Source organism: Fusarium graminearum, chromosome 3 (genome assembly GCF_000240135.3).
Source record: "Fusarium graminearum PH-1 chromosome 3, whole genome shotgun sequence".
NCBI classification, from domain to species: Eukaryota; Fungi; Ascomycota; class Sordariomycetes; order Hypocreales; family Nectriaceae; genus Fusarium; species Fusarium graminearum.
In genome coordinates, this window is record NC_026476.1 from 4,841,129 (window position 1) to 4,868,832 (window position 27,704).

Here is a 27,704-nt window from a genome sequence, read left to right on the forward strand (position 1 = left end):
CGATTGAGTGATTGCGGTTTTCTGATCCCGATGTGCAAGTTCGGCCGTATTGCAATCGTAAGCTGGACTGGTTTCTGTGCCTTTTAGTGATATTGACCCACGCCAAGCTTCGTAGGGAGAGGCGGTTCTGACGTAGTCGACTCCTGGGGAGCTAGGTCGGCTCATAGGCCAGGCCGTTACGATTGTTTTGTCGAAGGAGGAACTATAGAGCACAAGCATATTGGTGGAAAGTTGTTACTCGCCATTGGTAGAAGAACAAGAACAAGGGCCAAAGCTCTACTCTGATGTAAGATGTGTGCGTGTAAGCTTGAACAGTTTCATGAGGCTTCTGGCAGCATCAAGGAAGGGGCATCACGGACACGGTTGGTCTTTGTCGATGAGTAGCTGTCGGCAAGTTGCGCCAGATGCTCATAACATATAGCCTATTTTTGATCATAAGATGATTGGCCAATCTATTCGAGGCGCTGCATCACCAATACTTGTTGTGTTTGAGTTGAATGTTGCAGTGGTCAGCAATGATGACTGCCGATAGGATTGACCTGATTCTGACTACTGACTGGGCACATATCTTTGTCTAAGCCTCGTCGATATGAGTAAGACCAAAATAAAACTAGCCGATTTTAAATCCTGATACTATTTATGATACGAGCACTGCAGGATACTCGAACTTGGTACGTGAACATTGATGATGGAGAGCTTCCTGTCACTTGCACTTCTCCCACATTTAACGGCCATACAAATGGGAGAAGATGAGTTTCAAGCTCGGTTCTATTTGAGAGAGTAAAAGAGACCAATACTAACATCAAAAGGATATTTAGTCGTTCCTGGTAGCAAAATGCGCCTCGATCAGTGTGCAGTGCTGACACCTGTCGGCGCCTGCAGCTGACACTCGTAGAACCGCTATGCGTTGGGCGTCTGCGAATAAAGTTGATCTAGTAGATATATATACCCAACAACTATTTGGTTCACTCCGTCAGATGTTTTCAAACACCTCTCTCAAATCTTGGGGATAATTTTGCAATTACAAACACATCATATCCAGACCATCTGTCACTATTAAACCAACCAGGGGCACCGACGTGTTCTCCTTTAGTTACGATGAACATCTCCGACTCTCCTCTATTCAAAGAATTTGCTAGACCAATTCTTATCCCTGAGCCTCGTCGTAGCAGGGCGTTTTACTCACCATTGATTATCGTGGATACTTTTGTGCAGCATCTCCTCGACACTGCTAAACTTGAAACAACTCAGTTCAAGATCAGCAATGCTACCGAAAAGTGAGTTGGTGAATGGACTAGCTGTGTAGTTTGTGGCTAACTGTCCCGTTCATAGGTCTTTCCATCTTGCCGTCCAAGGGCGTCTTGTTGGGACAGGAACCATTCCCAGTACTATCGAGGCCATGGAGGCCACTCTATCGTTCAACGGATCCAGCTTCGGAAAGGTCAAATTGCCACAAATACAGACGAGTTACTGGGGCACGGATTTTACTGTCCAGGAGCAGCGCGTGGATATATCCAACCACGCTACATACTGTCACTTTATTCGAAGTCTCATTGTTGACAAAGACACTTGTCTTCGGCTTCAGAACAACGAGTGTACCATACGGGCGCTGAGAACTTCGTCAACATGCAGCGTGCACATCGATATGCCACTACAAGTCGTGGACGGGCCACATCTGGTCCTCAAGAAGGTTTCGCGCTCGGGAAAACATGTCAAAATGGTACTTAGTTCGAGTTACTCAGGCCCAGTGGAAATCAGTCATGGGCTGTGTCTCTTTGAGCTTCGGACTGGCCCTGGAGAAGTATTGGCAGAGTTGAAGGGAGACTTGAATATTTCCCAGAGCGAGAATGAGCTTGTGCTGCACGGTACAGCAAATCATGGGGTGATACCTTCGCAGATGGTCAGGCTAGTAGGAGTTGGGGTGGAAGAGGACAAAGGATCATGGCTTAGTGAGACAATCAGAGAAGTTGACGTTGTCTTCGATCTGGAGCCAGAACAGGCAGAGACGCTGTGGTTTTGATATGTGGTTGGTTCGTCGACTTCGATTGAGGTCCGTCAAGGCTAGATACTGATCGCTTGGTGATGTTGCTACATGGCATATACTATGTAGTAGGGATTCCCGGGTTTGTAATTTCAACGTCAGCGGGCACATGAATGCTCATTAATTGGTAACCATTTACGAGAAAGGCTTAAATTTAGGTTATGACCAGGGCACTGATTGTTGGTCGGTTGCCCGTTTATCTGTGCCAATGTTCATCCTTCCTATTCGCAACGATGAAAAGAATGCAGTAGTGCTTGAAGAATACGAATTGTTCAAGTCTAATATGCCTTGGATCCGTTCATACTACCATGCAACTGAGCTAACGATTTAAGCGGCTGCTGCCACCCGCCCTTAAGACAGGGACCGTTTGCGGGAACTAGGTAGGTAAACCGTGATCCTTGTTTGTCTTTGGAATGGAATTGAAGCCATGGACGTTTTCGAGTTACAGAATCAGCTGCTTTTCAGGTTGATACGAGTTACTGGTGAAGTCTTCTAGACCATTAAAAGATGGGATAGAATCTGGGCATATTGTTTGGAGTTAGTTGAGCTAAGCAAGAACTGATATAATGTGACAACCATGCTACATAACACCAGATGCGGCCATTGACCTCACGATCATTGGACAGGGCTAATAATAAAGAGTCCTACCCAACCACACCAATACGAGATTATGAAAATCGTGGTAGATTCAGGTGGTTCGAATCACGTTTCTAATTGCGGTAAAGAGAGGACCTGCCCTATTGACAACCACTTTTGAGTCTCTCTTTTGCCTACTCCCCATTCCTAAGTGGCTACTCTAAGCCATGATATTCTCCGTATCCGTCCAACTTGTTGCCCGGCGTCTAAATACGATATTCGATTGGAGACCCAAGACATCAAATTCACCCTCGTGGGGAGAGGGAGAAGATAGTAAGGGTTTGGATGAATTCGTCAGGAACAAATTAGGCCAAGATGAGCGGGAACTCAAATTCCGGCGGCCGCGCGTTGCATTTATTTACGGCTATTCAGTTAATTATGATCGATTGTCAAACTATGGACCTCTTTCTACCCCATGCAATGCATGCCTGACACGTAGTATTGCACCCGTATACAGTCACAGCACACTTATCCAGGCTGTCTACATCATATGCATCTCTGTATAAACCGGGCTTGTCTTGTTGCACCAACCGCAGCCACAGGCTTTGGCCGCATTCATCATCGTTTGTCATTGTTCCACAGCTCACTCGGTAACCGATTATTATTTTGATTATTTTTTCCCCTTCTCTGTCATGCCCCAATAACAAAGCATGTCTCTGTTTGGCCGAGATCCTTGAACTGAATTGGGCTGAGCTGACTTTGGCTGAACTGAGCTGAGCTCGTGTCAACGCCAACCTGGAACATCCCGACTTTGGAACATGTTTAATCATGCTCTATTGGAAAAGCCCGTCTTGGACCGTTAGCCAATCTATTTCTTCTTTCAATATTCTTTCCATCTCTGTTTTCCACAAATAATTGCTTTGTACACTGCCTTGGTACTATTCAAAGCCCTGAGAAGTTCATCTCGTCAAGTATTCCTCTCCTAACAGTCAATCAATTATTCCCGTTATTGCAGTAGCAACTTCCCTAGCAATGGCTCCCTGGTTGAGTCGTCGTGGGTCCCAGCCCAACAACAGCAGCAACCTCTCTAATAGTGACCTCATTACCCGAATTCATAATACGGCTTTGCATACGCCAACGACGTTGCCAGCGCTTTACTCAAACAACTTACAGGCAGCCTCTAACGGCAACCGCTTCGAGCTCTCCTTCTCCAATAACAACAACGGCGATTCAAGTTCCGACGAATCCGACTTGCATCCCTCGAGACCTTCTTCCTCCAGGCCTCAGCGACCTCCACATACGCGCTCTATGAGCCAGCCCTTCCCTTCCCTTTTCAGTAGCAAGAAAAAGAGGCAGAACTCGGTCGGCGCACCACCGCCCGACCTAGGCTTTGCAGATGATGATGTCGTGATGCCTCGACAAGCGCCCAAGACTCATGCTCAAACCCCCTCGCATAACGGAAATGGCCCTGCAGGAAACAAAGATTTTGCGACGGGAAATTGTATGACATGCGGATCGCTAGTACGCTGGCCAAGAGACCTCAAAGTCTTCAAATGCACCATCTGTACAACAGTCAACGATTTGGAACCTCTAGGTGTAGACCATGATGGCTCTAAGCCGCGCAAGGACGCGAACCATGGCCCTTCTCAAGCCAATACACCACGAGGTAAGCTAGCACAGAGTAGCGGAGAGTCAAAACTAATAAAGATGCAGTTACGCATGTCTCCGTCGAACATACAAAGCGACTTGTCAACCAGTCAATACAGTCCTATCTAACCAAGAGGCTGCATCCAATCCCCAAGCCTCCAACCGAGCCACCACCAGAGCCTCCTGTGCAGAGCAAGTTATCGTTCAGCAGTCGGATGCAAGCTACTAGTCGCAATCTTTCACCTATAGATCCGAAAAAGGAAGCCACACTTTCTTCCAAATCCCCTGCCATACAAGTCTCCCATTATACGTTTGACGAGGAGCCGAAGCTACGGACGAATCCTGTGCGGACAAACTCTTCGCCAATGCCGCGCTCGCCTTCCTCTTCTTATTCAGACAGGCCGCCAGTACAGAAGATGCTACAAGACAATGTGCCGAGAGAAACACGAAAACCTTCGTTAGATATATCTGAGAACGACCCGAAAAGGATCTTCAAGGCCTTGGAAGAGTATGTGGTCGCATGTTTTGGTTCGTTCGAGTGTATCAATTCTTCTTTCTCGACACAACCTCGCCCTGCGATGAGAAATGCAAGTGAAGCAACTCGTCGCAAGCCCGCGCCACCCGATGAGCCACGGGAGCAACGAGGGCACCGCCGCGTCCCCTCAGAAAATCATGCTCTTCGCGAACAGCGGCAACAGCGGACCGCCCCTCCAGTAGAAGACAGCACTTTTGATATTGACCCCAAGATGCTGCTTCTTGGCGATTTCGCTGAGAATGGAACTTGGTGGATGGGGAACCAAGAAGAGTCACGACCTCGAAGACCTTCAGCACACCGAGTCGACCGGAGTCCCTCCAATGCGACGGTCTACACGAAGGCACCACAGCTGAACTGGGGCGACTTGATGGCATGGTATACGGCAATCGTGAGTCCTGCCAAAGGATGGTTTGCGCTTTATGAAGAAATCTGTCAAGAACAGAATTTCCAAACGCCCCCACAACGTGAATTGCAGTCGATAGAACGAGAATTGTTACAGGGGCAGGAACATGCCAGAAGAGTTTTACTAAAAGCAACAGAGATGCTTCTGAAACGACCCGGAAGGCCACTGAAAGATCCCACGGATTTGCGTTTCCTCCTCGTAATTATTGAAAATCCTCTCTTACACGACAACGAAAACCTGTTTCGCGGAATCATACAGCCAGAGAACAACTCACCTTCTGGGGCTAATTTCGCTCGATCAAGAAAGGGCAGTGTCCCTGAAACTGGCCCCTTGTCTGGACAGCATTCTGGAATTATCAAGCGCATAGTAGGACTTATATCCAACTCGTCACCTGAGTGCCATAACCAGTTGATTTCCTGGTTCGCTAGGTATCACCCTTTTCGATTTATCAGAACAAAGGAGATTGCATCGGGCTTTCTGACATATCGTATGATACGACAAAGCGGAAAGAAACAAGAAGTCAAAGTAGATATCACGGCCGGACTGATACCACAAATGCAAGAAGGGCGCTCAGGAGCCTACCTTTATGACGAGATCAACCGGTCGACATCATCGAAGAAAGCCAAGGAGCCGGAAAAGAAGATCATGTATGGTGAAGACTGGCAGATCAGAGCTTCTTCCCGGGTTTTGGCGCTTCTTTTTACCGCCAACAACTTGCCGCACAATCGAAAAAATGACGAGACTTCCTCACCGTCTCGCGAGAGATGTACTGGCGCACATGCTCATGGCCAAATACTCCCAACAAGCGACTTTTACAACTCAATGATTGACTACACCGACCTCGTTGCGGACTTTGAAAACTGGGAATCTCGAAAAAGCAAATTCACCTTCTGCCAGTATCCGTTCCTGTTGAGTATCTGGGCAAAAACCCATATCCTGGAACACGATGCCCGTCGTCAAATGCAGAGTAAAGCGCGAGATGCCTTTTTTGATAGTATTATGAGTCGGAAAGCCATCAACCAATTCCTCGAGTTGAACGTTCGCCGTGATTGTCTTGTTGACGACAGTCTCAAGGCTGTCAGTGAGGTGATTGGGAGTGGGAGTGAAGACATCAAAAAGGGTCTCCGCATTACCTTCAATGGCGAGGAGGGAGTTGATGCGGGCGGTCTGCGGAAAGAGTGGTTTCTTCTTCTTGTCAGAGAGGTTTTTAATCCCGACCATGGTAAGTTGAGCAATCCGACACTCCAGTACTCGAACTAACATTTGACAGGGTTGTTTCTTTACGATGAGGACTCGCAGTATTGCTATTTCAACCCAAACGCTTTTGAAACATCGGACCAGTTCTTCTTGATCGGCGTTGTAATGGGACTCGCCATTTACAACTCGACCATTCTTGATGTGGCACTGCCACCATTTGCATTCCGGAAACTAATTGCTTCTGCCCCTACCCACGGTACTGGAGCATCGGCTCATCCAAAGCCGCCAATGCGTTATACATTAGAAGATCTTGCTGAATACCGACCTCGACTGGCTCGAGGACTCAGACAATTACTTGAATATGAGGGGAACGTGGAAGAGACCTTTTGTCTTGATTTTGTTGTTGACATGGACAAATACGGTACCCAGGTCCAGGTTCCGCTTTGCCGAGGAGGTGAACGAATTCCTGTCACTAACAGCAATCGTCGAGAATATGTGGACCTCTATGTGCGCCATGTAATTGACGTGTCTGTGACAAGACAGTTTGAGCCCTTCAAGCGAGGCTTCTATACTGTGTGCGGAGGTAATGCTTTGTCCCTATTTAGACCAGAAGAGATTGAGCTTCTGGTACGAGGCTCAGACGAAGAACTCGACATCAACTCACTCAGGGGCGTGGCCGAGTATGACAACTGGGGCAACAAGAAGTCGGATGGCTCTGAGCCTGTCATTGACTGGTTCTGGGAGACGTTCCAAGAGGCTACGTCTCAAGACCAGCGCAAGCTTCTCTCGTTCATCACCGGCAGTGATCGAATTCCTGCCATGGGTGCTGCTGTACTACCAATCAAAATTTCTTGTCTGGGCGAGGACGAAGGCAGGTATCCTATCGCTCGAACATGTTTCAACATGTTGTCTCTCTCACGGTACGCATCCAAAGAAAGATTGGAGAAGATGTTATGGACTGCTGTGCGTGAGAGTGAAGGTTTCGGAATAAAGTAAAAAGATACACTTGATGAGGTTATGACAAGGAGTCCATTTCACATACGGAGTTTTAATAGGTAGATCCATGGGTTTGGGGATATAGATCTATAGGAGAACCTCGGAAATCCTGAAATAGAAACTGAAATTGTTCGACTTACTCGACTACGGGTCCTTGACATCAGCACCGCCAAATTGTAGAGAACACTTATAAGTAAGTATCTTCTCAAAGTCATTTAGAATGTAATAGTATGAGAATGAACAAAAACTTCTTCAAACAAAAATGACTGGTAAACTTTTTTATATTTCCAAGTAGTACACCTGCCAGTTTATGTGGCATAAAGTCATACAGATTTATTGTACAGCGTAGTCCCTCTTTTCCTACAGGAAGTACATTTACGAGCCTTCCTCCTCCGCAACACCACCAGCAGCTCGAGCTCGCTTCAACATGGCCTCCTCACGTTGCTTCTCCTCCCGCAGGCCTCTCATGCGTGCGCGGTCGACCTCGGCCTGCTTAGCCATTGCGTTAATCTCCTGCAACTCGCGAATCTCCTCCTTCGTAGGCTTGAGAGGAACTGCGCGAGTCTCGGCGAGCACAAACTCGAGGATGTGGGATGAGTGCTTCTCCGTCATGTCGACTGTGATGATCTTTTCGTCGGCATCCGCAGGCGTCGCCTTGGATAGGTTGCTGCGTGATGAAGCGGGCTGGGAGCGGGTTTCTGGTGCGGGAGTAGTGGCGTCGGGCTTGCGGAGGTAGATGGAGAGTGTGGGCTTCTTGTTATTTTGGTTGTGTCGGTTGACGATCATGGGGACCGATGGGTTGTGGTACTTTAATCGGGGGAGGTTCTCGCGCCAAAACTTTCTATTTCAGTGTATCAGTTGGTGTGTAGCTGAGTGCGATATATGGTAACGAACTTGGCACCCATATGACCATTCTTGAAACTCGTAGCAAAGTCCATATGTATTCTGGTCACTTCTGGGGGAAGAATTGCTGCGCCAGGGCCAACCCTTAAGGAAACAAGCTGTTTACATCGTGAGCATTGGATCGTATGTCGTCGATTGCGGAGGAGAGATATCTACCTTCTATACAAGTTGTTAGCCATGGTCATGAGAGAGTATGGAGGAATTGACTTGCCCTATGAAGCTTGTTGTAACGCTCACCGAGAGACCTCATCTTGAACTGCGCAAACCTTTGATCCGTAAAGGCGTTACGCAGGTGTCTCCAAATCGAACCAGTTCAATAGTCGCAATGCCTCGAAAAGTCGACGTCTCTAGGCCCATAAAATCATACAGACCCCTGCGAACGCTGAAGCCAGCGGGCCGAGCGTTGACCCGGAGGGACAAAATGGGTCCACTTTTGACATGCCGCTTTACATGGCCTAATAGCGGCAGAGCCGAGAATCATTTCCTAGGAAATTTCTGGGATAATCTGTGTAAGTCAACTTTTTTTTAGTTGCGACAACTCGAAACTCGAAATTTTACTACGGAGGAACGCAATGCACCGCGCATTGTCAGCTCGATGGCTCAATAGGGCACTCAGTATCGGTGAAGCTTCTGCTTCATCCAGTGTCCCTTTATATTTATGTCCTGCTGTTGGAGCATCAAGTCGAATTTATAGGACGCCAAGAGCAACGCCTTTGCAAACCCCAGTTTATACTCGACGATTCAACCATACCGAAGCGACAACCACTCAAGAAGCACCTATCGAGACCATTGAAACTCCTGAAACTATCGAAACGCCTTCTATTTTTAACCCTGAGGTCCCAAAGAGAAAATTGCCGTTGAATTGTACCGGATGTGGCGCCTTTACACAAACGAACGATCCACAATCACTGGGTTACTTTGACCCGGAGAGTAAAAGAGTCAAAAAATGGCTAAATCCACGGTCTTTTGAGCGTCAGCAAGCGCCAACGCAAGAGGATAAAGTCATTGGTGACGTTCTTAAGAATTTGGACAAGAGTCAAATAGAGGCTCTTGGAGTTGACCCTTCTCTCTTGATCGCTGGCGCTGAGAGAGAGGGTCCCACTCCTCCCAGTATGTACCACGAACGCTAATAGACAGCATGGCCATGAAAGCTAACATGGTGGCAGAAGCACCTCCTCAAGAGAAGCAGCCCGTATGCGACCGATGCCATGATTTACAACACTACAGCACAAAAAGCGATACAGCAAAGCTCCCCATGTATCACCCTACTGTCGAGTCGCTGCGCGAAACAATCGAAGAGTCACCACACAAATACAACCACATATACCATATCATCGACGCAGCCGATTTCCCCATGTCGCTCATCCCTCGGCTTAACGTTCTTCTGGGCGACATCCCCATCAGAACCCGCAACCGACGATCGCGAGCCAGCAAGTTCCAGCATGATCGCAAGACAGAACTCAGCTTTATCATCACACGAGGCGATCTTCTGGGACCCAAGAAAGAAATGGTGGATACCATGATGCCGTACCTGCGTGAAGTGCTGAGAGATGCTCTGGGAAGACTCGGAAGTAGAGTTCGTCTTGGTAATGTCCGATGTGTTAGCGCAAAGCGGTCTTGGTGGTGCAAGGAGGTCAGGCAAGACATCTGGGAACGTGGAGGTGCGGGTTGGATGGTTGGAAAGGTCAATGTGGGTAAGAGTCAGCTGTTCGAAGCTGTATATCCCAAGGGCAGGATGGGACCAGTGACTAACAATGGGCGAATATCGACATATCCCCGAGAAGTCCTGAACGCAGAATCGATTGCTGCAGAGCCTATTCAGGACAAGGATGTTGATATTGGAGACTTGTTGCCACCTCCTCAACCACCCAGGAATTATCCCGACATGCCTCTGGTATCATCTCTGCCCGGTACAACTGCTTCTCCTATTCGAATTCCATTTGGAAATGGAAAGGGCGAGTTAATCGATCTTCCTGGCTTAGCACGCAGCGACTTGGAACTTTTCGTGAAAGAGGAGGACCGACAGTCGACGATTATGAAGAGCCGGATTATACCTGAGCAGATCTCCATGACTCCTGGCAAGTCGCTTATCCTTGGTGGTGGTCTAATTCGCATCACACCCAAGGATCCCAATTTGGTAATCTTGGCTTACAACTTCACGCCTCTGGAAGATCATCTCACCCAAACCGACAAGGCCATTGCTTTTCAGAATCAGACAAGGGAGTCTGCTGGTGTGCCGAGCATCATGCTTCCCGGTATCGGAGACAAGATGAAGCATGCTGGAACATTCAAACTGTCGCACGATGTCACAAAGAAGAGAGCAGGCCCTCTTACAAGGAAAAATGCGATCGGTCTTAATGTCGACAGACTGCCCTTCCGAGTTTTGTCTACAGATATTCTCATCGAAGGTGTGGGCTATGTCGAGCTTGTCGCACAAGTCCGTGCTCGCGATGTCGCTCTCAAGGTTCTCGACCAACAACAACAACAACGAACTAGAGTCGACGAGAATGTTTGGGAAAAGCCAGTTGATACTTCTGACCCTTTCGCCGCCATGAAGTTTCAACGAAGAGATACAGCGCCGCCCGTTGTACAGACGAGGCGCAAGGAACCCGAGCCCCCATTGGATCCTGGGTGGCCAGCGGTTGACGTCTTTAGCCCTGAAGGTCGGTTCATCGGTTCTCGCCAACCTATTCACGGATGGTTGAACAACAAACCCCGTGTGTTGAAAGAGCACAAGAAGAGCAGACCTCGAAGGAGTATGAAGGGTGCGAAAAAGAAGGTCAAGTTTGAGAAGAGGGCAGCAAACTAAGTACTGTCATGATTTTAGCTGTATGATGAATGAGTGTAAGATTTGACGTTGAGTATCATGCCTACATATTGTATACCACTAGAAGTATAGACTGTACCAAAATCTTGTATACCATCGATTCACAAGAGACGCTGATGCTGTTATTGCTCGGGTGAGAAGAAGTTGCAGTTTGCTACTTGGCGCCCAGTGATGTGCATGTGAATGATGTGTTGAGTCACCTAATTGATAAAGAAGTTGCATGACGTGGGGCGAATCAACCCCGGATTTTTCTTTGCGCCCCTCCATCGATGATCACTAAAATCCGATTACAATTCATTCCTGTCATTTGCCAGACGTTTCTACCATCACACGCGTGATAATTACGATATCTGCTTCCGGGCAACAACTTAAGAAAACAACAAAAAGATCGCAATACAACCAGCACAAACATATTACACCATGTCGCAACGACAGCAACAACGAAGCGCACCAGCGCCCTCACAAACACAAACTGAAACCCCAACACAAACACCAGAGACGAGAGAACAAGCTCCTCAGATTCTGCGGCTCCGGGGTGCGCATACCTCCAACGGACGATCTGTGCAGTGGGCAGAGGATGTAGTAGACAACGAAGGTCTAGGACGCAAGAGTTCAAAAGGCAAGCAATACGGATTACGGTTTCCATAAACACAGGCTAACAGACACGTCAGTATGTTGTATTTACCACAAACCCAAGGCTGTCGATGAGTCCAGCGACGAGTCTTCTTCAGATTCTGACTCCGACTCGGGGTCTGATCGCGACGGCGCACAACCAGCAGGTGGCAAGCGTCAAGGCTGCGGCCATGGGCATGGGCATAATCACGGACGAGGACGAGGAAGCGGAAAGGACAAAGAGAAGAGAGCACCAAGCCCAAATGCGTACGAGAAAGTGCCCAAGCCGAAACCCAAGGATGGGTCGTCGGAAACCAAGCCTTAGAACAAAGAGGGCGGCGGGTTGTCGAATAAGAAGGACAAAGAAAGATGAGCACGAATCATGATGATATGAAATAGATGCGTTATATGGCAGAGGAGGGGTTCTTATGAAGATTTAAGCGAGCATAGAGACGATGCATCAAGTACAGCGTGACGCGGGGTCTGGGGTAATATTGTTTTATACGAGAGGGTATCATATCGCATTCCCTTTTCGCTTTCGAGTGTTGGTCTTTGAATCATAAATTCCTCATTACTCTGCGCCTTCGATATCCTTTTTCCCACTTTCGACCACAAAGTATCTCCCTGCTGTCTTACTCGCTGTACTCAACGCATCCCACTTCTCCGCATTGGAATCAATTTTTTCCCTCACTCTCCTTGCCCGCTGGTAATGGCCTATGCGAACCTCTCTGTCCAGTGCCTCTTGTAGATCTGCAAGCCCAATCGTCACCTCTTGTCGAGCCTCTGGTGTCTCATCGCGGATCGCTCTCAGAGGCTCGACGCCAGTTGTGTCAACACGCTGCACTGCACGAACGAATTGCAGCTGGCTTTGGAGAGTGTTGATCATAGTGGCCTCATCAGCGGACGTGGTGGGAAGTGGTAGGGCTGAGAGGCGGAGGAGATGGTGCAGTTGCGAGGGTGTAATCTTTTCTGCTGGTTCCGAAGATGGCGAAGAGGGGAGAAGACTTCGGACGGACCACGTAGGCTTCTCGAGAATTGAGGCGGCGGTAGATGATTTGGTAGTAATTGATCGAGTTGTGGTGCTTTTACTCGAGTTTATAGTGATAGTGCGCCGAAAGACGAGTCGACAAGAGGCGCAGATTGCCATTTTATTTAGCTGACCTCGGTATATTCCCTCGTATATTCCTCGAAAGGTATCCTTTATATGTGGCGGTGGATCGTTAATTCAGTCGATGGTCAACATGAAATATTGTCCATCATGAAATCTTCAATCTCGAACTGTAGCGGATACGCTACCTGAGATGTAACAGAACCTAGCCTGTGGCCCACTAAAACTGCTACAGTACTGTGGCTCAGGCGACCCCCGTCGTCATAGCTCAGCCGCCAACCACGCCGCAACACCAGTCGACATCTTTACTTACAACCATCAGTCAGCTCTTGATAACTTCAACGTGGCACTTTTTCACCTTTTTTTTTTCATTACAACTCTTCCTTGATACCCCCTTATACGAAATCTCACAATCATGGCGCAAGACCCTCGAGCTCTCCTCCAAAAGGTTCCGCAGCAACCCCTCCCCCGCCTTGATCCGTGTCTTGACCGTTAGAAACGATCTTTTGCTGACGCATCGCAATGTTCAGGCTCAGAAGCAGCTCCAGAGCGCCGGTGGTGGCTTCAGCTTCTTTGGAGGGCGAGAGGATAAGTACCAAGAGGCTGCCGATCTCTTTACCCAGGCCGCCAATGCCTTCAAGATGCAACAACAGAGTATGCCTTTTTCCGCTTTGTCTCAACATTTCCATTCTGAAACGGAAGCTGACGATGTGTGACTGTAGACCTCGAGGCCGGAAAGGCTTTCGAACAAGCCGCGCAGGTCCAAACCGATAAGCTCAAGGAGCCCGACGATGCCGCCAACACCCTCGTCGATGCATTTAAGGCCTACCGCAAAGACGACCCACAGGCTGCCGCGAGATGCTTGAACGTTGCTGTCGATCGATACTGCGCCAAGGGCAACTTCCGTCGCGCAGCCTCTCACAAGGAGAACCTTGGTGAGCTGTATGAGGTGGATCTTGGTGATGCGAAGAGCGCGATTGAAAGCTACGAACTCGCTGCCACTTGGTACGAGGGCGATAACGCAGCTGCGTAAGTCAGACACACTGGTTCTGTTTGCATATAATACTGACCAAAAAAAGTCTTGCCAACAAGCTATGGCTCAAGGTTGCCGATGTGGCCGCCCTCGAGGGTGACTACTACAAGGCCATCGAAAAGTACGAAAAGGTGGCTGAGCAGTCAATCAACAACAACCTCATGAAGTACAGCGTCAAGGACTACCTGCTCAAGGCAGGCATCTGCCACCTTGCCAGCGGCGATCTCGTCGCTGCTCAGCGCGCCCTCGAGAAGTACCGCGATATGGACCCCTCATTCGGCGCTCAGCGAGAGCACCAGCTCCTATGCGACTTGTGCGAGGCTATCGAAGCCAAGAGCCAGGAGCAGTTCACCGACCGTCTGTACCAATTCGACCAGATCAGCAAGTTGGATAAGTGGAAGACAACGGTCTTGGTCCGTGTGAAGAACCAGATTGAGGAGGCTGATGACGAGTTTGCGTAAAGGAATAGCCAACAGCGAAGCGTGGATTGATACGAGAATGGCATGTGCATAGCAAAGGGTTGGGATATATCAAGAACTGCAACTTGGGGCCTTGCTATCAAGAATAAGGTAGAAGAGGTGGCGAGAACGGATGAGGTATCAGCATGTCTGCTTATTATGGGTTTGGAAGTGGTCAGGTCAAGCATAGAATCAACATAACTATATGAATACAATGTTCAAAGTCCAATATCTACAGTTGAGTACACTCTTTGAGAGACAATTCTTGGCCATCACGTAGTAATCACTGACTGGATCCGGCATTCACCAAATAAGCTGGCAGGAGATGAATAAGGAGTAAGGACCGAGAAGTCAAGATAACGAGTTTAGTCATTCCAATATAGCCTCATGCATGTATATCATTTCTCCCTGCGAGAAACATATTACCCCATCACCTCAGCTTGACAAAAGCAATATACTAGACAACCCACTCAGTACTCTCAATAACCCAAAGATAACATGCGGTGCAGTTTCTTAAGACTGCCACTTATCCGTCTTAGTGGCCTTTGTAGCGCATGTCTTGGGAACAGTGTACGTGCGGTTAGGGTCCTTCTCCCAGGTGACTGAACCATCCTTCTTAACATTGATGTACTTGTACTGGATATCTTGTCCAGCAGTGAGAGAGATGGTTGCCTTCCACACGGGGTTGGAAGAGGTGTAGTCAGAGGCACTCAGAGCAACAGCCTTCGAAGTGTCCCAGTTACCAAGAGCGGGGATATTGCCAACAATCTTGATGGTCTCGCCGAAGTTGGTGGTAACTGTCTCAACAAAGGTGACAGCAACTGAAGTTGCGATAGGACAAGAAGTAGGTGAAGCAGTAGGTGAAGTCGAAGGCTGAGTGCCTGTGGGGGATGGAGCACCACCCTTGGGTGTCTGCGATGGTGGGAACGAGGTAGCAGTGGCGAGCGAGTATGAGCCTGCAACGGTCTGGGTTCCACACTGCTGAGGAACAGCAGCTGCGCCACTCGCCCAAGAAGGAGGGACAATACCGGCTCGGCGGTCAGCTGCAGAGAGGAAAGCGGCGTACGACCAGGTCAGGTCCGTGGCAGAAAGGGGACGTCCGTTGTTCTTGTCAAACTGCTCTGCCAAGGCGCCGTTGTCACCAACATACTTCTGGACGATGCTCACATATCCATCGGCATACTTGGAGACGGCATCGGTGATGCTCTTGAAGGTAGCAGAGTCGCTAGCGTAAGTACCAGTGGAGATTCCAGAGACAAGATCCTTGAAGAACGAGAGAGAAACGTCGCTAACAGTGATGGATCCCTTTTGCTTCCAGACATAAAGCGCATCGTAGAGTTGTTCGGCCGCGGCGAGGGTGGCAAGGTACCAGGGGTTACCGTTGTAGTAGACATCTTCGATGTATCTTCCAACAGATACGGCACTTCCCTGTGAGATACCCTTGTTGATATTCCATGAGCGGAAAGAATCGGTGACAGCCTTGTGGTTGGCGAGTGCCTTGTCACTGCAGGGTTGGAAAGTGGCGGCATCGCAGCTCAGAGAAGGGTCGAAGTTGTGAATAGATGTGAGGATACTGTTTGCGTCCTTTCCAGTACGTCCATCGTTGACATTAACTGTGAAATTTGTGAGCAACGTGCATGGTCATGTGCAAAGACAAATTGGGCAATACGTACTGTTGGAATCAACATATTTGCCAGAGGGAATCCAGTAGGTTTGCAAGAAGCAAAGGGCCTGGGGTGCGATAGCGGCATAGTTGTCTCCTGGCTTTCCCAGCTTCTTGGCCAGAGCGGCGCCCTCAGTAAGAGCTGCGGTACGTCTATCAGCATATGTATCACAGTAGTAGTATAGAGCTCATATACGAACCTCGGTATTGAGAAGCAGTTGTAAAGAATGAACTTCCCTTGACCTCCTCCCACAAGTCGAAGCCGGTTTGGTTCCTGTGGTTGTCAGAGTTGGTCTCAGAAATAGAAGGCGTGTGCTTACCAGTATTGGGCTACATAGTTAAGATCGTTACGAACAACAGGCCAAACAATGTCAGAAGCGGTGGAAGTGTATCCATTATCGATCAACCAGTTAGCATAAGTGATTATGGCAGTGGCTCGAAGAGCTGGGCCATCTCGCTGGGGTCGGCCTTTACAATTGTTAGTCGTGAGTTGTAAGAGCATGCATATGAATCAGCACTTACCCCAACCACCAGTAAAGGGGCTGAGATCAACCTCGTATTTGGCTTCTCCTAGACCAGAGCCGTCGGAAAGGGATCCAGAAGGGTTAGAGACTCCCTGAAGCTTGGCTTGAGATGCGATGTATTGCTGAATCTTTATCTGCAAACCAGCGTCGTATTGGTTGATGAACCTATCTATAACATACTTGAAGACAAGAGCAGCATCTCTAGTCCAAGTGAAGAAGTCTATCAATTATCAGCGATTGTTTCAAGACATCTTTATCCAAGATTGGCTTGTAAGTTTCACTTACAGTCAGGGTCATCGGTATCTGGAGATGCAATAACAACACCAGAAGCAACACCCTGGGAGTGACAACCATCAGAACCGATATTGCAGAGGAGTTGCTCAATAGCAACCGAACTCTCGGACTTGATAAAGGAATCAAGAGAAGATTGTCGTTCTTGTAAAGCCGGTCGGCCCAGGACACTTTGTAAAGCGAAGGAGCCGAAGAGGAGAGCGGTAGAAACGAAGTACATGATGGGCTGTATCAAAGAAACGGTAGAGTTGGACGAGAGTGATGAGACTGCATCTTCAACATCGAAAGGATCCATTGTCGATATTTTATAGAGAGCCGGCATGTCGACTCTGCTACTAAAATTATTCAGTACTATGAAGTCGATGATGTCTGGGGTATGATTCTTAGATGCCCAATATGGAAGGACGGAGGTTGAAGCGGTCGTGGAGAACGGATGTAGGCCTTTAAGGTATAGTGCGGTGTGGTTCAAAGGGCCGAATAATTAGAATGAGGCCGAGTTGAAGACCAGCAGTTTAATGTAGTTAACAAAAGGTGGTGTTGTTCACTATGTTCGCTGGCATCTCCTCGCTTAGAAAGACGGTGTAAGTTGGTTGCAGTTGGATCTACAGTGACCTCTCGAACCTCAATAGTCCAGTGCTCCTCTCACAGGCAACACCATGAGACATAATTTAAACAAGTCCTTTGGTTACCTACTAATGTGGTATAATCAGTAGCAGGTGACTATGAGCTCTTGTGACAGACGCCTTTCTCCAAATTGACGATGAGTTCACTAACAAGAGTGTGGGGTAAACAACCTCTAGGACTACCTCTAATAGGTAGGTAGGGGGTTTCAAGTCTGGTAAATCATCCATAACCAGTCAAACCTAACTACAAAGGTATTCACATGCCAGCCGAGCTTTGCTTTAACGATAGCCGCACCTCTAGACTGATCCTACGGTTCGTGCCGTGGTCGTCTCCCCACACTATCACAGTTTACGATGCATAGGTGCTCAACTCTACAACCCCGGATTACATCCAAACTAGGAAAACGTTACCAAATCCCCAGACTGCAAGCATCGGTAGTGGACGGATCAAGTGCGCGTGCCTTGAAGCGCCGAGTACAGCCCGAGTCTTATGCATAGAATTTGTATGGATGTCCGTACTCTGCATGCAAGTTCCGCTCGGTTATCGGCTGTTGTACGACGCCATCATTATTCAGCTTAGGAAAACCTCAATCACATCATATCATCAAAGTCCCCGACCTACCCTGTGGTCGCAATATTGGATAAGCCTGTGACGACAAAAGAACAAGACCCCAGTATCATGGTGTGCTCTAGTCGGTTCTTGGTACAAAACCCGAAGACGGGCCGTAGATGATGAAAAATGTTTTCGTCACAAGTTAGATTGGACCAGGGCAGCATCATTTATTTCTCGATACAGGTCCGGAGCCGCACTACACAGAATGAGGCCCAAATGTCAACCTTATGGCAAAAGGCATCATGCCTATGCTATGATTCCATCATGACTTCTGGAGGTCGCAGGCCAAGACTGGTTTGCAGTCGTTGCTCGGCAACCCAATGTAGGCCCGCCAAAAAAGTTTGACGACCCTTCATTCAGGCACATCGCGACAAGTGGAATTACAAGCACGAGACACAACATCACAAGCGATTTTAAGATAACAAGATATGTAGGTAGGCCATGGTTTTCCCCAACCTCACTAACCAACGGTCTCGGAAAAGGGGGGTGGAATATAGCGTCTCGTTGCAAAAGCCCCAGTACTCAAGCTGCTCCGAGGAGCAACGAATAAAGCGGCTAAGGCAACTGTTACTCTTGGACCTGTCGATAGGAAAATTGACACCATAACAAGTTGATGGCTCCTTATAAGTTATCGAGCTGCAGAGCAATCGACCCTGACCCCCGAAAGGGCAGAGGATCGCAAAGCACAGATCCGTGTTTGCTTAAGGAAGAAAAAAAAAGTAAAATTCGGGCGGCCATCGCAAGATTTAAATACATGGAAGTTTTTTCAGCAGAAGGTGGATTACATAATTCGGTCTAACCTCGGGGCTTTCCATCCTTCACTTCTGGGTCCACCGGTCGCGTACTTGCGAGTCGCGTACATTGAAAGTGATCCGTGCTCACATATGCTTAGAAAACTCAGCACTACTATCCGCAGAAGCAAGAGACGAAATAAGAATGTTAATTCATAGTGCTGTAGAGTAAAGTTATAGATCGCTTATTCTTACACCATGAAATTCAGAAACTGAGGAACTGTTTCCATTTTTACTTGTAGAAGTGGGTTGCCCAGTGTTGAATCACTAGAGAGAGGTACATATCGATACACCAGATCTTGGCCGTTCTAGAAGTATCTTATCAACACACGTGATGATAAGATTCCATGTGGGTCAACTACTAACATGGAGGGCAGGTACCTTTCTGCCTACCTCTAAAAGATAACCTCTTCATCATCGCAGACAAGATGGACGCCGCTACGATAGAAGAGACGAACCGAATCCGTATCTCCCTGGGCATGAAGCCTTTGCCCGTGCCAGGAGATAACACCACCCAAAATGAATCAATGTATGCCGATGGCGACGCGCCAAGCACCCTCGAGAGCCGACAGGCTCAGGCCTACGACAATTACAACAAAGTGATGGAAGCCGAAAAGGCCAAGAAGAAGCGTGAAGAGAAAGCTGCAGCCGTTCGAAAAGCGCGAGAGCAGGCGCAACGCAATGCAGTACTGGAAGGCAAGGGCTTCGGAGAGGCCGAAGAAGGTGGTGATCTCAGCGCCAAAGATTGGCTCATTGGTCAAAAGAAGCGACAGAAGAACATCGCCAAAGTCAGAAAGTTGGAGGAAGAGCTCGCCACTGCTGAGGCTGAAGCTGCTGCTGCCGTTCAGTATACTTCCAAGGACCTTGCAGGTATCAAAGTTGGACACGACACTGCGGGTTTCCTTGATGGCGACGAACAGATTCTCACTCTCAAAGATACAACCATAGATGAAAACGAGGCCGAAGGAGATGAGTTGGAGAACCTCGACATGCGCGAGGCCGAGAAACTCGCCGACAGACTCGACACCAAGAAAAAGAAGCCTGGCTACAACCCTCTGGATGATGATGAAGAGGGCGAGCGTGGTATTCTATCACACTACGATGAGGAGATTGACGGCAAAAAGTCTAAAAAGTTCACACTCGACACAAGCGGTGTAATTGCAGAGCTCTCAGATATCTTGGACAAACCGGTCGACAAAACAAGGAGTGGGCAAAATGTCAGTCTGGACGATATCATTGGTAAGCCACCTTTGCCCACTTTGCTCAATCACTCCATGCTAACCATTCAACCTACAGGCGATGCCCCTATTTCTTCAGACTACCTTGATCCTTCACAGATCAAAGTCAAGAAACCCAAGAAGAAGAAGAACAAGAAGGGTACCAGACAAAAGCCTACTGACGACGACGACCTTTTCCCTGTCGAAACAGAACCCGCAGGTGATTCCATGGACATCGACTCAAAGAGCACGACTATTAAGAAGCGAAAGGTAGCCGATGATACATTTGTGGACGACGACGATCTTCAAGCAACACTAGCAATTCAACGAAAGAACGCCTTGAAGAAACGCAAGAAGACCCGACCCGAAGATATTGCCAAGCTTCTTAAAGAGGACGCGGATGAGCCAGAGCCAGTGGCGGAGCAAGAGGGAGGCCTTGTTCTCGGAGAAGTCTCGGAATTCGTTGCTGGCCTGAGTAAGCCTGGCGACAATGAAGAGCGCAAGCCCAGAAGACCAAGGACTGTATCAAAGTCGCCAGAACCCGACGAGGATCACCCCATGGGCGACGATGCTCAAGAGGTCGAAGAAGAAATGCCTCAGACATCAGCCATCGAGGAAACGGAGGAGACGGGTGCCGTTGAGGAAGAAAAGGCTGTCGGGGGCGGCATGGGTGCGACTCTGGCCCTGCTCAGGGAACGCGGTCTTGTTAAAGAAGCAAAAGGCGACGAAGAGTACAGTAGTCTACGTAACCGAGAAGACTTCCTCACCAAGAAACGTCTTCTGGAAGAAGAGTTGGACGAGCAGACCCGTCGTCAGCGTGAGCGCGATCGCCAGAGCGGCAAACTCGACAAAATGTCAGTACGCGAACGCGAGGAATACGCTCGCCATCAGAACAACTGGCGTGATCAGCAGCAAGCGAAGCGCTTGGCAGAGTTGTACGCGACTGGATACAAGCCCAATGTCAATCTCAAGTACGCCGACGACGAAGGCCGTGCCCTCGACACCAAGGAGGCATTCAAGCACCTTAGTCACCAGTTCCACGGCAAGGGCAGTGGCAAGGGCAAGACAGAGAAGCGTCTCAAGAAGATCGAGGACGAGAAGCGCCGCGAATCACAGAGCATGTTTGACGCAAGCCAATCTGCCGGTATGAGTCTAGCAGCCCAGCAGCAGCTCAAGAAGCGAAAGGAAGCCGGCGTACGACTTGCATAATTCACTTTTTATCACAGGATGTTTTACTTTATGGGAGGTTGCGAATAGTAATACCGACAATGGACATTTCAGATCAAAAAAGGTGCTTTTACCCTTTACTCGCGTGCTTTCCTTTGAGATTTTATTTCCTGCTGACACTGTGAGACTATGGTTAGACGAGCCGACTTACTTCCAAGTTTAGATACCCTAAGAGTCTTATCTAAACTGTGGTAAGGGGTTCATGTCTTATGATTTCAGCAGCCAAGTTTTCTAGTATCACGATTGTGGTCACGGTGAGGGCCGATATCAATATGTGAAAAGAAAGATTTAGATTCAGGTATGTTCTGTACCATGCGGACTAACTATGTCTAGGGCCTTTTACTTTCGTCTCAGACCACCTTTCTTTCGTAAAAGTCTACGTTTGCCCGACTTCGAGTTCTCCGAATTTGGGCTTCAAGTGAATCCCGCATCGCCTCTCAAATCCATTCCGGGCCCACGTAGAGCTCCTCATTTTCATCGTCAACCACTTCCCAGACGGTCTTCATCTCCTCCATTGTCTGTTCTATCTCTGCGTTGAGAGCCCCAACCATCCCATCCACAGCCTGGTTCGGCTGACTTTTTGGCTGGCTCTTTTGCTGAGGGAGTTTTCAAGGGTTTGGGAATTGAAGATTCAAGGGTCTTGCTGTTGCCGATCTCGACAGTGTCCTTCTTTGTAGAAGTTTGAGAAGACATGTTGACTGTTGAACTGATTGTGTCTAGAGTAGTGTTAGCGTTGTTTCGTAGTTTGTGGGCTTACCTGGGAGACTGTTTCTGGCTTCTTTTTGACTTGCAAGTTGAAGATGATTGCTGGTGGTCAAACTAATGCCGGCTCATTCGAGACCTTTTATACTTCAATGGTTGCTACTACTGGCTCAAGAACAATTCCCTGCTGTGCAGGAGTTGCGACGAACATAGGGATTGTCAAGTCTTTGTGCTTGTCTTTGTACGCATTGTGGTTGGGCCAGTTCACGGAATGGCCGTAGTGTAATCTGGGTTTTATTTTGTACTATCAAGTGTAGCTTAGAACATTATTATGCGTGTCAATAAAGAGAGAATCAATTTCGTATATCCTAGGTCTTTGTTTCTAGTTGTGCGCCTTAAGGGACCCAGGTTGTCCCACCGATCAGAAGAACCCCAAACTCCAAGCATTTCTGTATAAAGATATTTCGAATCAGTTGTCTATAGGCCAACCTTGGCTCCGATACCTTTCCCTCTGTAATAAAGCGTTTCAGTCCAGCTGCCTAGCCTAACCGTGACGTTGGCTACGGCATCTAGCTTGAGCGATCCACCTAGTGCTTCCTTGAGCTTGCCGTAGCCCACGCGGCTGGGAGACCATTCCACAGGGAGCCGCGGAGTCTGAGAACGTCCTGGTGTTGCTGGAAACGGCTCATCGTGTACAATCTGGCCAATGGGCTCCGTGTGGTTGTAAAGAGCAGTAGCGTTGATGTGTTCTATGTATAAAGTATTATATAATAGGGGAGAAAGAAGTGTAAAGCTGGCTGTCGACGAAAAGAGGTGGAAGGTAGCGTCTGCAATAAAGCGTGGCTTCTCACCATCTTGTCCGTCCTCGCCAGGGACCGTTATTCGTGGCGCGGGAAGGGTGATGTTGATCTTTGACAAAGCTTTGCCTATTATAGGAACGTTCGGGATACTTTTCTTATGTGTTCGCGCCGTCAAAGTCGTGTTCTCACCGGATACGTAATCTGATAGGAGATTGCGGCCAATCTCATGTGCATCCTCGCCGCCAAGCCGTAGAGGGTCCCAGAGTGCATGAACGGGAAGATTTGTGTTTTTCCCAAGGTTGAAAGCGACGTTCCTCGATACAGCTTCGCCAAGGAGTTTGCCGTCGTGTAGAATGTGCACGCTGAGGTAAGGGATAGAAGCTGCATAAGGTGTAGGGTTTGTGATGTTGACAAGGGCTCTCATTTGAATGCTTGATTCTGTCGTTTCCAGAATTTCGATCTCGCCAACCTCAGGTTTGAGTTTACCAAGCGCGTTACCGGGGAATCCTTAAGTTGAGTTAGCATTGGCTCTCGATGCGACTGTGAGGCGTGTTATGAAAATACTTCAAAGTGTAAACAAGGATTATTCATCCTCATGGGGGATGCAAGAGATTACCAGAGCGATGACGGACCGTTTACTGGAATCTTGCCCTCGGCGGGGACCTTCTTTACCGTCAGGATTCCGAGGACAGTTTTGACCTTGACATCGACTTCGGCCTTGATGTCGAGCGTGATATCACCGCCACCAAACAGTAGCTTTTGCATAACTTCGCTGAATACATCACCATCGGTGATCGTTAGGGGAACATCAACCAGCCGCGATGTGATGTTGAGTAGAGTCTCGTTATTCTCATCGTCATGAATCCGTGTTGAGTTGGCATCCTGCCAGTGACGCAGGTTCAACTCGCCCATTTTGCGCTTCTTGTAGAATAGATCAGCGTTGGAGCGAATCTGGTCCACCCCTAGGTTTACATTCAGCTCGGGTGGGAGGGCTGCAAGTACTTGCGCAGTACCAGAAACCTTAGGCTCGCCATCAGGATCATCCACATCGGCGAAAGGGTCTGGCAGCTTAAAGTCGACGTCGCTCAAGGAGAAATTACGAATTAGGCTGTCAAACGACCGTCCAGGGAAGTCGACAGGAACCGTGATACTCTCAAGGATATCTGAAATCCACTCTGGAGTGTTGGTGTCGTTGAGTTTCTTTCCCCTAACCAAGACTTTGGCATCTTCGCCATGCAAGTAACGATCCATAAAGTTGTCCAAGGGGGACGACTCAGAGTGAGGGCACGCTTTGATGAGGGATTCCGGAATGTCACGAATAGTTCCCTTGGCGCTGGCACGAACATCTGCTTCAGCGCTGACGTCAATAAGGTCGGTAATAGCATCTGCAACACTGATAGACGGCAATGTTGAGTCGCAGTTGGGGACCAAAACTTCAAAACCAAGAGTCGGCACTTGGAATGATATGGGGTAATCGTTGTGGACCTTCAAAGATACATCGGCCTCGATGACTTCGCGTCCGTGACCATCAACCGGACGATCGTGAAGATCCATCCGTTCTATGTTGTACTTTGGCATGGTCGGGATCTCATTGGCTATGATGGTGTCAGTCAAGTTCTAGATGTGAATATTTGGTCTGATTAAAGTAGTGATTTCTTTCCTAGAAACAAGGAGGCAAAGGAACGGTAGAGAGATTGACCTTCAAAAACCATAGATTCCGCCACATCATGAGACCCAAGTGGGAAGACTCCCGACTGAAGGTGAACCTTGGTCTTGCCCACCACCTTGAGCTTGTTCAGGTTTCCGTCCAGCCAATCATTCGCGATCTTGCGGATATGCTCGGCATCTCCAGGGTTGACCTCTGCCACGAAATCCAATTCGTTGGTATGGCCGTTTACAATATCAACTACCAGAGGAGGGATAACAGCAGTGCCGGCAAGAGCATCAGCGTAGTCGGGCAGGTAGACGTTTACGGTGGTTTCCTTTGTCTCTAGTTTCCGCATGATTCCGGTCACTGCTTTCCCGATGCGGCGAGAATTTTTGTTGTCAACCCGTGATCCGTCAAGATAGACCTTTGCGCGGATACGCGCTCGGATGCCATCGCTGGTGATGTTTTCGATGGACAGGTTGGTGGGTTCAACCACAGCAGCTTTCTCGGCGTACTCCTTGACGGCGGGAGGGACAAGGAAGCCAAGAATTATGATGAGAATGACAATTATGCCAAGAATAATCATGGCAATGATGGAAGGCCATCGCCAGGACGATTTGGTGCTGCTCTTGTTACGTCTTGGCCAGAAACTCCAACCCGGAAACTGGGGTTGGGATGAAGGTTCGCTATCTCCATCATTTTCCGTAACATCAGCGTTTTGATCGTCATCGGTACGGTTCAGAAGAGGTGACGACTCGGTGGGTTCCCCTTCCTCACGCGTTGGCGACATGAGTCGCTCGGTTTCGTCGGCTGGCATTGTAGGGTTATCGAGAAGAGTGAACAACGCCTAATTAGTATTCGATGCGCGCATCGGGCGCAGGTGAGGCTATGTCACAGTTCTGGGGGAGAGAACAGGATATGTAATAATCTAGGTATTCGAAGGTCGTTATTGTTGTTGGTATTATTCAGGACGACTTGAATGAGTTGATGTAAGAGCAAAGAAGTTAAGGTTGGGCAAGCGACTCGTCATCGACGGGGTAAGTCAGTCACCTCCACAGGGTTTAATTAGGCGCGAGATTGATAAGGATGTGGAGGATTGTGTTCTGATTGGTTTGTGTCCTTCTAATCCAGGAACCAAGCCTCAGCGGGCACCCTGCCTGACTCTGGTGAGACCTGGGGAATCTTGGACACGACGTCATTTGCCTATTAAACCAGCATGCCTGGGTTTCGAATTTGGACGAAATATGAATTATTCAATTACACCACACTTTTGATATTTATGCCTAGAGCATGTTTCCATCAATGTACCTGTGTACTTAGCTGTGCCCTTTCAAGGCTGCCCTGAGTTAATATGCACCTTGGTAGGTTCGGGTGGTGGTATTAGTGCCAGTCTTATCGGTGTGCTGTCTTTGTGGCAGAAGCCCAATATTTAATGCAATCACAGAGAGCCAAGTAGCATCCATCGCCCATGCACAGCATCTAGCGTGGATCGAGTGACTTGAGTGGAAGCTTTGTGGACCAACCAACAGGGCCATCACCATTGCAAATTCAGGTGCCGGTAACGGCTTTTGCTTAGAAGGAGGCTCCGCATTGGTAACACAGATGTTTGAAGCTCCCAGTCATTAATTTTGGATATGAATCACGTTCAGTGTCAGTCATGAAGCGCATATATTGGCAATTTGAGTAATGCAAGACATGCTCAACTACAGAGTACAGTCTGCTCAGACTCACGTCCGTCCATGTTGTATTATAGACACTGTCCCGAGACCGGCCATGTAACAAGAAAAGAAAGTGGAGTCTCACTCTTGCCGCTTGTGACTCGTCGTTGAGACGGCAGGACGGGTACAAACAGCCCGCACTGTCAGTAGAGCTATCCCCAGTTCTAGTACATCGTCCAATAGTGACTCTTCATCCTCCGACTCATCTTGACCTATTTTAGTTGTTGATTGAATAAAAACTTCAGTCTTCTACAATTAATTTACCAAAACAACTCAATTGCAAGCCACCCGCCTCAATACGAGACTGTGCAACCTCTCATCCACATATTCATCACGTACACAGCTCACGATGAAGACTTCAACTTTCCGAATCGCTCGAGGAGCCGCTGCGGGCCTTCAAAAGCGAGCCTATACGAAGGCTACGACGGCACCACGGCATCTTATGACAATTGCTGATCTCACTCCTACTGAGTTCGCAAACCTCGTTCGTGATGCTAACACTCGGAAAATCGCCGTCAAGGGTGGAGCTCCTGCTAGCTACCTGAATGCTGGTCTTGCTGGTAAGACTGTAGCTATGATGTTCAGCAAGCGCAGTACTCGTACCCGAGTTTCTACTGAAGCTGCCGTCACAATGCTCGGTGGTCATCCTATGTTTCTGGGCAAGGACGACATTCAGTTGGGTGTAAGTATTCAGCCCATATTATGGATGACTAGTCTAATACATAAAAAGGTGAACGAATCACTCTATGACACCTCAAAGGTCATTTCATCCATGACCTCCTGTATGGTTGCCCGCGTTGGCCCTCATTCTGATGTCGCTACTCTGGCCAAGCACTCAAGTGTCCCTGTCATAAATGCTCTGTCTGATGACTTTCACCCTCTTCAGACTATTGCCGACTTCCTGACTCTTGCTGAGACTTTCCCTGCATCTACTTCTAAGGGGGCTACTCTGGGTCTGAATGGCCTCAAGGTTGCCTGGGTTGGCGATGCTAACAACGTTCTTTTCGATCTTGCCATTGGCTGCGTCAAGATGGGTGTTGACATTTCAGTCGCTGCTCCCAAAGGATATGAGATCCCCGACGCTATGAGGCAGCTCATCACCTCCGCCGGTGACGGCCTTTCCTCGCCCGGCAAGCTTATCGAGACAAATGTTCCCGAGGAGGCCGTTAAGGATGCCAATGTTCTGGTCACGGATACCTGGGTCTCCATGGGCCAAGAAGCTGATACCCAGAAGCGTCTCAAGGACTTTGCTGGATTCCAAATCACTAATGACCTAGCTAAGCGAGGAGGTGCCAAGGCTGACTGGAAGTTTATGCACTGCTTGCCCCGCCACCCTGAGGAGGTTGCCGACGAGGTCTTCTACAGCCCTCGATCTCTGGTTTTCCCCGAAGCCGAGAACCGCCTTTGGGCTGCTCTTTGTAAGTTTATACGATATATATCTCCGAGACAGCTTACTAACATGATCCAGCCGCTCTTGAAGGCTTCGTTGTGAACAAGGGTAAGTTTTAAGAGCGAGTCGACTATGACACGGGGATGCCTGGTTTTATCTGA

The 27,704-nt window shown here is 48.6% G+C and overlaps 11 protein-coding genes across 11 annotated transcripts; 7 read left to right on the forward strand and 4 right to left on the reverse strand.

The window, feature by feature from the left end:
- Positions 1–1,098: 1,098 nt before the first annotated feature.
- Positions 1,099–2,020, forward strand: FGSG_06271 (uncharacterized protein; the record flags this gene model as incomplete). The annotated part of the gene is made up of 2 exons (XM_011326619.1): positions 1,099–1,277; positions 1,333–2,020. The coding sequence occupies 2 exons, from the start codon at positions 1,099–1,101 to the stop codon at positions 2,018–2,020; spliced, it is 867 nt and encodes a 288-aa protein (XP_011324921.1).
- A 1,629-nt stretch (positions 2,021–3,649) lies between these two features.
- On the forward strand, positions 3,650–7,395 carry FGSG_06272 (uncharacterized protein; the record flags this gene model as incomplete). Its single annotated transcript, XM_011326620.1, has 3 exons — positions 3,650–4,283; positions 4,331–6,424; positions 6,473–7,395. The coding sequence occupies 3 exons, from the start codon at positions 3,650–3,652 to the stop codon at positions 7,393–7,395; spliced, it is 3,651 nt and encodes a 1,216-aa protein (XP_011324922.1).
- Positions 7,396–7,658: 263 nt separating this feature from the next.
- FGSG_06273 (uncharacterized protein) lies at positions 7,659–8,548 on the reverse strand (the record flags this gene model as incomplete). The annotated part of the gene is made up of 3 exons (XM_011326621.1): positions 7,659–8,236; positions 8,290–8,396; positions 8,510–8,548. 3 exons carry the CDS (start codon positions 8,546–8,548, stop codon positions 7,771–7,773), a joined length of 612 nt encoding a protein of 203 aa, XP_011324923.1. The 3' UTR covers positions 7,659–7,770.
- Positions 8,549–8,719: 171 nt separating this feature from the next.
- On the forward strand, positions 8,720–11,107 carry FGSG_06274 (uncharacterized protein; the record flags this gene model as incomplete). Its single annotated transcript, XM_011326622.1, has 3 exons — positions 8,720–8,807; positions 9,025–9,393; positions 9,432–11,107. The coding sequence occupies 3 exons, from the start codon at positions 8,720–8,722 to the stop codon at positions 11,105–11,107; spliced, it is 2,133 nt and encodes a 710-aa protein (XP_011324924.1).
- A 438-nt stretch (positions 11,108–11,545) lies between these two features.
- FGSG_06275 (uncharacterized protein) lies at positions 11,546–12,062 on the forward strand (the record flags this gene model as incomplete). Its single annotated transcript, XM_011326623.1, has 2 exons — positions 11,546–11,704; positions 11,823–12,062. The coding sequence occupies 2 exons, from the start codon at positions 11,546–11,548 to the stop codon at positions 12,060–12,062; spliced, it is 399 nt and encodes a 132-aa protein (XP_011324925.1).
- A 160-nt stretch (positions 12,063–12,222) lies between these two features.
- Positions 12,223–12,995, reverse strand: FGSG_06276 (uncharacterized protein). The gene has a single exon (XM_011326624.1). The coding sequence runs from the start codon at positions 12,882–12,884 to the stop codon at positions 12,309–12,311; it is 576 nt and encodes a 191-aa protein (XP_011324926.1). The 5' UTR covers positions 12,885–12,995; the 3' UTR covers positions 12,223–12,308.
- Positions 12,996–13,146: 151 nt separating this feature from the next.
- On the forward strand, positions 13,147–14,594 carry FGSG_06277 (uncharacterized protein). Its single transcript, XM_011326625.1, has 4 exons — positions 13,147–13,293; positions 13,376–13,499; positions 13,568–13,874; positions 13,925–14,594. Exons 1-4 carry the CDS (start codon positions 13,261–13,263, stop codon positions 14,337–14,339), a joined length of 879 nt encoding a protein of 292 aa, XP_011324927.1. The 5' UTR covers positions 13,147–13,260; the 3' UTR covers positions 14,340–14,594.
- A 255-nt stretch (positions 14,595–14,849) lies between these two features.
- FGSG_06278 (glucoamylase precursor) lies at positions 14,850–17,034 on the reverse strand (the record flags this gene model as incomplete). Its single annotated transcript, XM_011326626.1, has 6 exons — positions 14,850–15,949; positions 16,010–16,141; positions 16,200–16,273; positions 16,320–16,467; positions 16,522–16,743; positions 16,809–17,034. The coding sequence occupies 6 exons, from the start codon at positions 17,032–17,034 to the stop codon at positions 14,850–14,852; spliced, it is 1,902 nt and encodes a 633-aa protein (XP_011324928.1).
- Positions 17,035–19,269: 2,235 nt separating this feature from the next.
- FGSG_06279 (uncharacterized protein) lies at positions 19,270–21,267 on the forward strand (the record flags this gene model as incomplete). Its single annotated transcript, XM_011326627.1, has 2 exons — positions 19,270–20,080; positions 20,138–21,267. The coding sequence occupies 2 exons, from the start codon at positions 19,270–19,272 to the stop codon at positions 21,265–21,267; spliced, it is 1,941 nt and encodes a 646-aa protein (XP_011324929.1).
- A 1,197-nt stretch (positions 21,268–22,464) lies between these two features.
- FGSG_06280 (uncharacterized protein) lies at positions 22,465–25,252 on the reverse strand (the record flags this gene model as incomplete). Its single annotated transcript, XM_011326628.1, has 4 exons — positions 22,465–22,736; positions 22,839–23,294; positions 23,420–24,382; positions 24,487–25,252. The coding sequence occupies 4 exons, from the start codon at positions 25,250–25,252 to the stop codon at positions 22,465–22,467; spliced, it is 2,457 nt and encodes an 818-aa protein (XP_011324930.1).
- A 1,250-nt stretch (positions 25,253–26,502) lies between these two features.
- On the forward strand, positions 26,503–27,662 carry FGSG_06281 (ornithine carbamoyltransferase; the record flags this gene model as incomplete). Its single annotated transcript, XM_011326629.1, has 3 exons — positions 26,503–26,835; positions 26,914–27,571; positions 27,622–27,662. The coding sequence occupies 3 exons, from the start codon at positions 26,503–26,505 to the stop codon at positions 27,660–27,662; spliced, it is 1,032 nt and encodes a 343-aa protein (XP_011324931.1).
- Between the last annotated feature and the right edge of the window lie 42 nt (positions 27,663–27,704).

Excerpts from the sequence above, each read along its gene's own strand:
- FGSG_06277 (XM_011326625.1), top strand. The coding sequence starts at position 13,261 with ATGGCGCAAGACCCTCGAGCTCTCCTCCAAAAG. Across the intron at positions 13,294-13,375 it reads CTCGAGCTCTCCTCCAAAAG|GCTCAGAAGCAGCTCCAGAG; the intron begins GTTCCGCAGCAA and ends CGCAATGTTCAG. Across the intron at positions 13,500-13,567 it reads CTTCAAGATGCAACAACAGA|ACCTCGAGGCCGGAAAGGCT; the intron begins GTATGCCTTTTT and ends GTGTGACTGTAG.
- FGSG_06276 (XM_011326624.1), bottom strand. The coding sequence starts at position 12,884 with ATGGCAATCTGCGCCTCTTGTCGACTCGTCTTTCGGCGCACTATCACT.